Raw genomic sequence first — 12,747 nt, 5'->3', positions numbered from 1 at the left:
CATGCGTGGTTCTGTGATTCATTACTGATACATGAAACAGTTAACTTACATCCATACCCCCCCAAGTCACCATTATGTATATATATTTTCATCAGATGAACCAACATGTTTGATTATTTCCATATTATTCATACATTCGAATTCTCAAACTTTTCCCTCACAGTTGAACAAACTATAGTTTACCATTATGATGTATGGCTTATTATCTATTATGCAAGCACACTCAGAGCCATGTATTTAGAGAGTTGGGACATTCGGCATCCTGATGCATTTACGGCAGGTAGCCTAGTGGTTTGACCGTTGGTCCAGTAGCCGAAAGGTTGCTGGATCGAATCCCCGAGCTGCCAAGGTCAAAATCTGTCCTTCTGTCCCTGAACAAGGCAGTTAACCCACTGTTCCCCGGTTGAATAAGGATAACACTTCAACGTGTTCATGTTAGCTCCCCATTAACGTTACATGGAGAATATTTAAACAGTGCTATGTAACTGTATGTCAAGAATTAGAACGATGTTCAAAAATGTGGTTAACTCTGAATGTATGGCTCGGGCCTACTCCATCGTGATATTCTTTATGATCTAGTTCTAAAGGTCCGGGCAAGGAGACCCACAGCTCCGCTTAAACCGTTGACAACAATCAAAGGATTTTTAAATATTTGAAGAGCAGAGTCAGACCTAAACAGGCCAATTATTTAACTAGGCAAGTCAGTTAATAACAAATTCGTATTTACGATGTCAGCCTAGGAACTGTGGGTTAACTGCCTTGTTCAGGGGCATAATAACAGATTTTTACCTTGTCAGCTCGGGGATTCGAGCTATCAACATTTCGGTTACTGGCCCAATGTCTAACCACTTGGCTATCTGCCGCTTCATGCAAAACAATGATCGGAGTTATACTGCATGTAACTGCATCAGTACACATCAAGCCTCACGACATATCTCAGTACTGGCCACCATTAATTGGATATTTGAGTGATATCAAATAAAAGTGAACTACACCAGACAAGTATGAATGGTTTATGTTCATTTCCCGTATTTTGTGGGCTCTGCCTGTCAAGCAGCAGAAGAGCGCATATGCCGTGCTACTGTCAGCTGATAATGTTTACTTTGCATGCTATAGGTAGAAGCTGTACAGTTAGCTAAACATATAGTGAGTGGTAAGTAGACCTAATGTAGGCTACTTTTTTCTCCAAACAATGTTGGCTTACCTATCGAAGTTAACTAACATGATCCCCTTTTCAACATTGTTTTTAAGAGTATTTAATTACAATTGCTGCTGACAGACATGATATAGGTTACATTGATTGATAGACCATGTCAAATTGGCTAGCTAGTTAACAAGCAAACTTTCGCGGGATAAATTAGATGACTATATCCAAACATTGCTTGATTTGCTTGCCATCTATAGTGGAGGTGACCGTAGCGCCGACTGACAACATTACCAGGACTGGGACTTGCCGATGTCAAGCTCTTTCCAAAAGCCTAATCTCTGAAATATATCTGAAATTAGGTTATCATTGATGTTTACTGATCATGTTTTGCATGGAATGGTCGTAAATTTGTAGTTATGACTATGCTCAATAGGTGATGATATTAAAACCAAATATTTATAACATTTATTTAACAATACCTTGGAAACCGCACCTAGTTGCCAATGGTTTTAGCGGAGCTGTAGTCTACTTGCCCCCCAGAAGCCAAATCGAACGTATTGTGACGTTTTATTGAAAACGACCTATTTCGTATAATACCCCTTTTACGCACACCCTCTTGTGATGTCAATAGGGTCCCCCATTAGTATGCATTCCTTATGATCTATTATGATGTATGCATGTTCATTAGAAATACTCAATTGTGATCCATTCCTCATAGTTTTAGACCTAGCTCCACCATTTGTTGTCCATATGCTCTATCGTTGACTTTCTGCTAGAATAAACATAATATATTGTCCGTGATCACACAACATTCCATGCAGGACAACAAACAAACATACAAAAACAGTTGTTCCAATTTGTTCTCTTGTTTTGATTAGAGGAAAAGCTAGGAGACCTGGGGGAGGAAGTTGTTTACCCAAAGTTGAAAGATGCTTAAATTCCCATGGCCTTACCAAATCGTGTTGTCTCCATAGGCTAGTATGCCTATTTATGTCCACCTTTTGGGAATATATTTGGTCAGAAGTGAATAAGTAGGGCACCCAGGCATCTAAAAGGTCTGCTGAATCCCATTTATCATGAGTCTGTCAAGATGTCTGCCAAATTGATGCCAAAGGGACTATTTCAAACCTTAGCCTAAGGCTTACCCCACTGGGTAAAAACTGGTTGAATTAACGTTGTTTCCACGTCATTTCAACAAAAAGATTATATGTGATGACATTGAATCAACGTGGAAAACTGATTGGATTGGCAGAAAGTCATCAATGTAAATGATTTCGTATTTTTTTCACCCAATTTTTAACCTAAATCCAATGACATGGTGAAATTATTTTTCACTGTTTTTTCACTGTTGATTTTCCAGCAAATGTAAATTAAAACTAGACTTTGAAATAAGTCTGTGTCCAGTGGGTCTGCTTTTTGCAATAATTCTAATCACAGATCCCTCAACAGTAGCTCCTTAATGAAACAAGATAATTTTGAATATTACATTTTTATTTGGATAATTATTAGGATTTGGATTATAGCCCGATTATAGCATTTTTCGAATGACAGCAGTATTAGTAGCCTAGTTTCTGAAACAGAGATGGTGAAAATATTATATCCCCATTTATAAAGAAGAGCTAACTCATAACATGATGCCATGCTGCATTCCTCACGCCCAGCTTCTGGCTGTACAGTAGCTAGTAGCAACATTTATTAGGTGTTGGCAGCCTGCCATAAACGGTAACTAGACCAACACCTTGCTGTGCAGCGGCAGAGCCCAAGCCATTCAGCATGGTGAGACTCATAGGAGATGGCAAGGCGAGATTTAGCTCATGCGCAGTGAGGAATACAGATATTTGCATTGCACATGTGTGTACTATGAGGGTTAAAAAGCTACAGTGGGAAATATGAGGTAGTTTAACACACACACACACACAATTATAATCACTCTGATTTGGCTTTTGAGTAAAGTATAGCTATCAGTTGAGAGCTGTCCCCAGCATGTATACAGTCATAGTTAATGTTATGTCTGATATAATTCCACTAGTAACATCCACAGTCAAGACATCTCTGATTTGTCTTTATTTGTAGAACTCTTGTTGATATGTGTATTTGAGTCGGTTCATGTGGAGAAACGTGTGTTATCAGCTATATGTATCTTGTCACTCTGTCTTGTTCTTGTGCTTGCTGCTGGGGTTGGTTACTGATTGACTGCCTTCCTTTTCCTCTTCCGCCAGTTGAGAGTTGCCCTGGAGACAAGAGCCCCCCGGGCGGGTCAGCCGCGTCGAAGAGAGCCCGGACGGCTTATACCAGCGCACAACTGGTGGAACTGGAAAAGGAGTTCCACTTCAACCGCTACCTCTGCAGACCCCGCAGGGTCGAGATGGCCAACCTGCTCAACCTCACGGAGAGGCAGATTAAGATCTGGTTCCAGAACCGCAGGATGAAGTACAAAAAGGATCAGAAAGGGTGTGGCATGATGCCCTCTCCCGGGGGACAGTCCCCTCGGAGCCCCCTCGGCCCATCACCCGGAGGCGGGGGTGGAGGATACCTCAACTCTATGCATTCTCTGGTTAACAGTGTACCCTATGAGTCCCAGTCGCCAACGTCTTACAATAAGCCCGCTCATAATGCATACGGTATGCCTACGTCATATCCCCCTCCATTGAACAGCTCCCTAAACAACTGCCCGCCCTCTCAGAAGAGGTATCCCGGGACTGGCGGCTCGGCCACGCCCGAGTATGACGCGCATCCTCTTCAAGGAAATGGCGGCTATGGGACGCACTTGCAGCAGGTCAGCCCTGTGTATGTAGGCGGAGGTTACATCGATTCGATGCCCAACAACAGGGCCTCCGTTTTCGGCCTGACCCATCTCTCGCACCCGCCGTCCACAAACATGGACTACAATGGAGCAATCACTATGGGCAATAGTCACCATCAAAGAGTGTGCGATCCAAACCCGACATACACAGACCTTAATACGCCGCACTACTCTCAGGGAAGAATTCAGGAAGCGCCCAAACTGACACATCTGTAGCCGGGTTGCAACCTGGATCACTCCGCCCCATTGTCTTACCTGACGAACCACCATCGCTTTGTTTCTTCTCTTCTTTAGTAGCTTTTTCCACCTTCTCTTTGTTCTAGGTTATGTTTGTTCTTTTTTTAATATAGTTTAATGTGTGAAGTAGCATAGGAAAGTAATCACGCTTGCTTCAAATGTTCACTCTATTTGCTATAGTGTTATTGTTCCGCACAGACCTATTATCTGAGACAACACGCGCGGGGGCACATACGCATAGACCTATTTAATCTTTAACTTGTTTCTAAAAACAAATCAAACAGGGTATATGAACAAATCTTATGGTATTATTTTAATGTGAATGTGTTAGTTTTTTGGTATTTATCCGCAGTTGAAGATTTGTTTTGTGTTATTATTTTGCATTTTGTTGCACTTGTGGAAGGATCCTTAAAAAAGGGAGGCCTGGAAGCTCCAGCCTACGATCTAACCAGCTTGTGTTCTGTTGGACTTTCAAAATGTTATTTATTTATATGACGTTATATGGAGTTCTTTAGTATTATTTGACCCCCCTGTGCTCTTTGTATGTGGAGAGAAGGCTATTGGAACCAGGCCTAGGCTCTAGTTCTACCCCTTAACTGACAGTAGACAGACGACAGAGAGACAGACAGACACAACACTGATATGTTGGTGTTATTTGTTTCTTCTTCGAGGAGGTATTTTATTTCTCTACGAATGCAAATCAACCAGTCACGCTTGGAAGGACGGACAGATATTAGACGTTTCTTTATTGAACAAATATTCTAGATATCACCAAGTTTCTTTTTCAGTGTCATTACATTCCATGCTGCTCCAGTTCGAATAAATAAAGAAATGAATTTAAATATGCATTGTATCTTTCAACCTGGATTTCGAGGGTATTTAAACATATAAACACATGGCACAAACTACAATAAGGAAGCAATAATAATAGGCATAATAATAATAACAAACATCTTATTATCCCATAAATTATTTATGAGGAGGAAAAACACTGGTAGGACTTTAGAGGGCAAGCTATTTCATCACAAAAATGTAATTCACATTATCTCAGAATCAATATTACCTATAATAATCTATAGCATAATAGTTTATTTGATAGTGACAATAAATACCGAAAACATTGTATAAAAGCCTCTCGTTTTGTCTCCCTTAGCGCGTGGGCACATCAGAAGCTTTTGCTGTAGCCTTGTTCCCGCGCCTCCTCCGCACGAGCACATCCATAATAATAAAAGTGTCACGAGGATCTTCTGCAGTATCTGTTAGCATAAAATAGGTTAAATGAGAAACCGTTAAGGAAAAAAAGTTTGTTGATAGGCCTATATTCAATCAATCACATTTTGGCCCCATGTTTCACGTTTATTATGGCGCTATAGGACTGTTAAGCTCATAATTATATTTCTTTACACATGTCTATTAGACTAAATGAAAGGATATGTAATACAGGACATATTAAATATTTGAGTCATAGGCTATCTGATGCAGCTAAATAGGCCTATGTGGGCCTGGATTAGCTGCACACAATAACAATTACAAGCGTTTACAAGCAACAAAAATTAATCGACATATTTTCCGCTGTTATTATTGTGCAATGGTGTAAAATAAGTATGAAAATAATAAGCTTGTGTATGTCTCTCTTAAGACTAACTTTTGGGATTGTGTCCTGCAGTTTCCTTTGTTGTGGCAGGCCCAAATTCAATTCACACAAAGAACTGTCTTACATGGCATAAAACATATTTTCAACTTAATTACTTTGACTACATTCAAGTTTTTATTTTCAAATATAATTCAGTGAGTATATTGATGAAATGTAGGTCAATATAAGCCAATAATGGAGAACACAATTCCACATACAATGCCATGCATTCAGAATTTCCCAACTGATAATCGAAGAAACAATTATCAGTGTAGTAAAATATAGTTATCCCCTTCAAATGCATTTCAAGATTATTAAAATGTTTTACAAAATCTGTACTCGAATTTATTTACTTTATAATTTCGACTAATGACGTATTACAGGGATGGCACTCTACTGATCCTGACATATGGTTAGCAGGGGAACCTAGAACAATTGAACCATGGTCTGTCAGCATAGACAGAGCAACTCTGGATCCAAAACACACTCACGCACACACTCGCGCGCGCGCACACACACACACGCACACACACTCCATTGATTTGACCCATATGTAGGAGATGTTAACGCAACATAAATAAGGTATTGGGTTGAAAAAAGGAATTGTCATTTTCCATCCGTGGGAAAGGTGTTCTAAATCATTCCCCCAGAATCCCCCTGTAAAAAAAATGTGTAGGTCTGAGTAGGTTTCACAGAAAGCCGCCACCCACTCCTTGCCTCACACACAAAGCCTATGCGTAATTCCAAAAATCCATCCGTCTCCTCCTCAGGCCCGTCCTTTACCACAGACTCTGCTCACCACCAACAAACCCAAATGTATGCTCCAACGAAAATAATTACGTTTTGTAAATACGCCCCCAAAAAATCCAGAAAGAAAATGCAGTGGCGATGTTGGTTTAGCTTACTCACCATTTACGCGCATTATCGCCCTTCTGCAAAATGTTCCATGTATTTTTAATGTCTTAAAACATCCCTTAAGCGACAGAAAAGATGTGACAGCGAACAGAAACGTGTTATAATCTAAATGGCCAGCGTTGCTCGCCGCTTCCTGGCTGCATTTGATCCGGGGGAGAGTTAGAAGCCTTAAATGTGTTCTGAGGGCACCGAGCTGTCAGACCTTTTGGCGAGTAAGATTGATCGCGCGCAGGCTTCCAGGATTCTTTGTTTGCTATATAAGCAATAAACTGAGCAAGGCCTACCACTTATTTTCCTCCTCTCCCACTCACTCTTCCAATTTGATTTCCTTTGAAGCATACAACATAGCTGCTTACTGGCTGTTTGACGAAAAACATCCATAGTGTGGCTTTTACAGATTGTACTGGAAGGGTACATAGCCAAACTGTGGGAGCTGCTCAGTCGATACACAATTCCTTCTACAGAATCTCTCCGCAATGTATTCGTTAAAATGACCTATTCCAATGGCAGGGGTTTATTAACTGTGCAATAGCACAAGTTGAAATGTGTCAGAAATAAGGTTAAATGTAAAGAGGATCATTATGCCCTTGTCCACCACCCACCGGCTGGAATTTGTTTCCCTAAACTTAGTATATTGTTAGCATATAGGTCAACCTTGCTTTAGTGTAACTGGGAGTGCTCTGCAGAGTGATATAATTGCAGAGACTGAGAAAGAGTAGAATTACTCCACAAAAAATCCAGACTCAAATGAAACAGAACATGATTGGTATGCATATGCACACAAAATGTGATATTTTAAAGCCTTATTTTTTTTGCATTAGGTGCATATCATTTTAGCAACAACGGTTGTGTGTGTGTGTATTTGTCTGAGGTTTGTCTGTGTGTGCTTACATGCTCCATATGTATTTGGGTATCTGGGCGTTAAACACAATATGTAACTACTTCATGTGTAATAAATGTACTGCATACAAGTGGATGACACTAAAATGGTATAGTAGGCATGGTTAACCCATGCCTCCAGAATAGGTATGACGTTTTGTTCCCAGTTGTATGCCTCAATTAGTAGCTTAACCTATAGCTCATCTATGCTTGAATTGAAAAGAAAGTCTATGAACACAGACATACATTGTCACACATTGTAAACTCTACCGTTTTGGAACACATTGGATTGTTAGGGGTTGTTGCTGTCAGGATCTCTAAATATCAGTTTATGGGGTGTTTTTTCCCAGAGAGAACTCTACATGAATGGCTAACTTTGCTAATGACCGCATGCATAGTGTGTAGCTACTGGTGTAATTTGTGTGGCGCGGGGGCGTTCTCTCCAGACATACTCAAACAATACGAGAAAATAGGACTGCATGAGCCCGGGCAATATAGTTACTTCACTTTCACAGCGCTCAGACAGCCATTCTAAAAAAACATTTATAGTTTAGTTGACTAGGAGGCTAGGGGACAATAAACTGGGGTGGGCGTAAAAAAGGTGTAAATAAAAACAGCCGTCCCCATAGAGACAAGGCGTTCTTCACCAGAGTTTTTGGATCAATCACGCAGACAGTGGCTTCTTTTGATTAAACTCCAAATTGTCATTGGGCAGAAGTTATCATGTGACTTGGCTCCAATTTCAACCTTGTCTCCATGAATTCAATAGTTTAATAGCTGTTCGGTCACCATACGGCCGTAATCAGTGAATTTGAAAAAAATGCCACCACCTCTTTCTCATTGAGCCGCTACATTTATAAAAATACGCGCAGCAAACTTTCCTCGGCTCTCAGCGAGCGGAGATGAATTACGAATTCGAGCGAGAGAGCGGTTTTATCAATAGTCAGCCTTCGCTTGCTGAGTGCCTGACATCTTTCCCCCCTGTCGGTGATTCATTTCAAAGTTCATCAATCAAGAGCTCGACGCTTTCACACTCGACACTGATTCCTCCTCCTTTTGAGCAGACCATTCCCAGCCTCAACCCAGGCATCCACCCGAGGCATAGCCGGCCCAGACACAGCCCCGATGGATGCATCCCGCTGCCCACTGCCTCCCTACCCCCGGAATACCCCTGGATGCGAGAGAAGAAAGCCTCCAAGAAGAATCACCTGCCGACTTCCACCGCGACTGCCATAACGAGTGGACCTGTATGCTTCTCCCCGGAAGGTGGGTGGTTTTAATGGGGTAATTTAGAGGGCATACATTTTTATTCAGAATTGACTTTCCAAGCTCTTGAAGGAGTGGGAATAGGCTAGCCATTACCAAGTTGCAGAGCCTATTCGAAATTAATCTGCTGGGCACAATGGTGCATTGGGTTATCCATATTGTTACTCTACTCGGAAAAGTTTGGGCAAAGTTAAGTAATGTAAAATGATTTATTTAATTTCCACGGTGCCCTTCCTCGCGGAGCAGTGCCAGAGTTTTGATGTGTGACAGTAATGAAGAGTGATAGAGTAGTGTTGCCGTCCCGGGCAGCTGGCGCATTCATCAGTATAGTAGCCCAGTCTGTACCACACTACTGCTCTCTCTCTGTCTTTCTCTGCTGTATTTTGGGGGAAATTATGTACATATGGTGCGCTATAGGACTTCGTCCAATAGTGTGCATTAATCAGTCAATAGCCATATTACAAGTAGGCTATTTTGTGGGGGAGAATGCATAGGGTGCTACTATGAGCAGCCATTTTGCTGCAGTATAGCCACTGTGTTAAATAGGTTGATCTCTGGTGGTTTGTGTTTATACAGGAGTAATATTGCATTATCAAGTCATAGTGGTTAATTGTGTAATGCTTCTTTATCTCGTGATTTATGTGCTGCTGTCTCAGGTTCGCCGGAGATTCTAGAGAGTGGAGGAGAGGGTTCCCGGCGGTTGAGGACTGCGTACACCAACACACAGCTCCTGGAGCTGGAGAAGGAGTTCCACTTCAACAAGTATCTTTGCCGACCGAGGAGGGTGGAGATAGCCGCCCTGCTGGACCTCACCGAGCGGCAGGTCAAAGTATGGTTCCAGAACCGGCGCATGAAGCACAAGAGGCAGACCCAATGCAAAGAGAACCACAATGGCGAAGGGAAAGAGCCGAGTGCTGAGGACAGGACCCAGAGCGACGAGGAGGAGGATGAGGGCTCGGTGTTTGAGCAGAGCCTCAATATAGTGACCGGGGCCCTTATGGAGAGAGGGGCCTGCTCCTTTCAGCAGAACTCACTCAGTACTTCCCAGCAGCTCCAGAATGTTGGCCCGCACAATGGCGTGGCCCAGAGTTACACAGTTTTACCACTGAGCAGCAATGACAAAAATCTGAAGCATTTCCCCAACCCGTCACCCACTGTTCCAGGCTGCGTGTCAACAATAGGGCCCGGCTCTGCACCTGGCCAGGACAATGGCGGTAGTCCCGCGGCCCTGGACGTCTCAATACAAGACTTCCAAGTATTCTCCTCGGATTCTTGCCTTCACTTCTCTGATGCCACCTCGCCTAGTGTGTCAGAATCCCTGGACAGCCCCGTGGACAATCTGGACATATCTACCGACAACTTCTACTTTTTCTCGGAGTCATTAACTACAATTGACTTACAGCATCTGAGCTATTGAAATCAATGAAAAATAGAGCGAGACTTTCACCTGGAACATTTAAAGAAAGAAAAAAACTCCGGTATTAACTATGAAGTAAATTTTGGTGGTTGTTTGATATGATCGGCACATTTCCTTTTTATTGATTAATTGATTAGGCCTAGTCGATTAATTCAAGGTAAGAGTCTGGAAAAATATACCATTGTGGCCTGCAATTACAATAACACAATTATTTCTTAAGATGCAATAATATGGGTATGTGAAAAGTTGCACAATAGTATGAATTCATGGATATTTTTGTTAGAATAAATCTGACTTGCTATAAGGAACTTGCAAGATTGTGTTTTGTTATTATTATCCAAACCTTTTTATCAAGTGTAAAGTGAATTTTTGATCAAATGTATTTTTATCAACCCCCAAAAATAGAAATGAGGCATTACCAATCGATACAATGTTTAGTAGCTCATTCTGAATACAAATTTACTCTAATTAATTTGCAAGTCAAAATAGTGTGATAAAAGCAGGCCAATATAGCCGTATGTCGGAGTATAAATCCTATAGTTATTCTAATAAATGCATGGTTTATATTATATTATAGGCTAAGCATAAATGTTTAGTCGATAAAAACGAACCCTCATCGTGGAGGCCTTGAGCCCTTGATATTGTATTCAGTTTATGTTCATTAAAAATTAGCACCTTTTTCATGATTTTTCAGTGATATAAATAGCTCTGCAATTTGAGAATGGAGTTCAATAGAAATATCAGCTTACAATTTTGAATCAGAAACTCTTTAGAAAACCTCCCTTGTCCAATTTCAAGCAGATTCGAGTATACAGAACATTTCACAGGCTACTACAATACATCTAATAAATGTCCTCTTTTACTTCCCCTGGTTGTAAAGTTAGTAAAATTGTGAACATACTAGGCTAGAAATAGCATGCCTCCCTATTGCTAGCCTCCTTTGCTGTGTGCATGTGAAGGCAAATGCTCGAGCCATGTTTGCCTTCACGAGCTCATAAATCAAACCCCGTCATGAATGAGAACGTTATCAAAGAGACCAATTGTCATATATAATGCACAAATAACAACCCTCTTTACTTTTTCAGATGGGATTCGCGAATCGAGGCCAAAAACTCTGAAGCTTTGTAAGCCTTTGGTAATAATTAATTTTTATAGCTGTTCAAACACGCGGGCTCTCCAAGCGTGCAGCAGTCTCTTCCCCCTCGTGCTATAAGTAGTCTAATTCAAAACAGGCTGTTGCAGGCCTTATACATTAGTATTCATTTGACACGTTTTACATTTTCTAAAAATAGCTCTAAAGCTTTTAGTGATTGGGGAGCAGTGTATGCCAATAAATATATTTGATTAAATTGAGATGTTCACAACAATAACCTATTAGGGCAAAATGGCTTTCGGCTATAAACGTTTTATGTCCTTGTGCAGAAATATATTTTTCCACAGCCTTGGAGAAATGCATGTTTTACTAATTTCACCTTGGAGTTGTATGAGATTTGGTCAGAAATATTACAATTCTGTAATAATTTTGGAATGGGCTACTAGTTGTCAATATTTCACTCAACATGCTAATGCTTGTGGTCATACTAACCACGGGTTGCTACATAGCATGGATCGATCGTAAAATGTATCATTGCAAAGCAAAGTGCATAACCACATTACATTCAACTGTAGCGTATTGGTGGAGTGACGTTTAGCCAATATGTAATTGATTAAAAACTGGCAGTGGACGACTGCACGCGTAGGCTATAGTTTATGCACATATTCCATGCACATATATATGTCAAGAGGAAAGCTACTTTACAACTCTGGTCCAACTTGGGTTTTCCTTTCCAAAGGCTGGTAACCAAATAATTCCGAAACAAAGCGCCTTTTCTCTCACCCCATTCCACGTTCGCAGAAAAAGCATTCTGGAACGTTCACGGTCTGGCGAAGAGTGCTGCACCCACGCGCTATGTGCACGGTTGAAGAGAGCGAGAGAAAGAGAGAGCGAAGCGTAGTTAGTGTAGGATACTTTAGTACTGTCTCATGGTTCGAAACTAAGGAGTCTTGCTGTGTCCAAGAGGGGTTTTGCTAGGGGGCATAGTGAACAATTTGCAGTTTTATAGAATATCATGCTATTATGCACAATTTGCCATGAGGCTGAGAGAAAATGTTGCTGTTTTAGAGATAATGGATTCTTAAAAGAAGGTACAATCTTAACTTTTTCCCCCGCAAATATTTGTTTTAATAGTAACAACATTTTAAATATATATTTTGATAGACCAAAGTATCAGCTATCACACCATGTAAAGAAACAACCACATTTTTATTTCATTTTTATCAAATGCAACTAACTTTCATTTTTCAATTAGTGTCCAACAAGAGATACAAATCTGAGGCAGTTGATGCTTTACAGAGTTGACAAAATTGCATTTTTTTATTCATTCAAGTGGCGTACACAGTAGCAATTTTGT

The 12,747-nt window shown here is 40.9% G+C and overlaps 2 protein-coding genes across 10 annotated transcripts in view; both read left to right on the top strand.

Annotated features, from left to right (window-relative positions):
• The window catches only part of LOC110496565 (homeobox protein Hox-A3a), a 35,957-nt gene extending 30,928 nt beyond the window's left edge, over nucleotides 1-5,029 (top strand). For all 9 annotated transcript variants that reach the window (XM_090206833.1, XM_090206832.1, XM_021572535.3 and 6 more), the window contains one exon: nucleotides 3,367-5,029. In XM_090206833.1, coding sequence (XP_090062959.1) covers nucleotides 3,513-4,166 — 654 coding nt within the window. In that variant the 5' untranslated portion in view covers nucleotides 3,367-3,512 and the 3' untranslated portion in view covers nucleotides 4,167-5,029. The remainder of the gene's footprint in view (nucleotides 1-3,366) is intronic.
• Nucleotides 5,030-6,183: 1,154 nt separating this feature from the next.
• LOC110496566 (homeobox protein Hox-A2a) lies at nucleotides 6,184-10,612 on the top strand. The gene is made up of 2 exons (XM_021572540.3): nucleotides 6,184-8,880; nucleotides 9,537-10,612. The coding sequence occupies exons 1-2, from the start codon at nucleotides 8,517-8,519 to the stop codon at nucleotides 10,295-10,297; spliced, it is 1,125 nt and encodes a 374-aa protein (XP_021428215.2). The 5' UTR covers nucleotides 6,184-8,516; the 3' UTR covers nucleotides 10,298-10,612.
• The last annotated feature ends 2,135 nt before the right edge of the window (nucleotides 10,613-12,747 follow it).

This window comes from Oncorhynchus mykiss, chromosome 18 (assembly GCF_057628025.1).
Source record: "Oncorhynchus mykiss isolate SJ-2025 chromosome 18, ASM5762802v1, whole genome shotgun sequence".
Lineage (NCBI taxonomy): Eukaryota > Metazoa > Chordata > Actinopteri > Salmoniformes > Salmonidae > Oncorhynchus > Oncorhynchus mykiss.
Note: the sequence above shows the minus strand (reverse complement) of the source record. Positions and strands in the feature narration are given on the sequence as shown.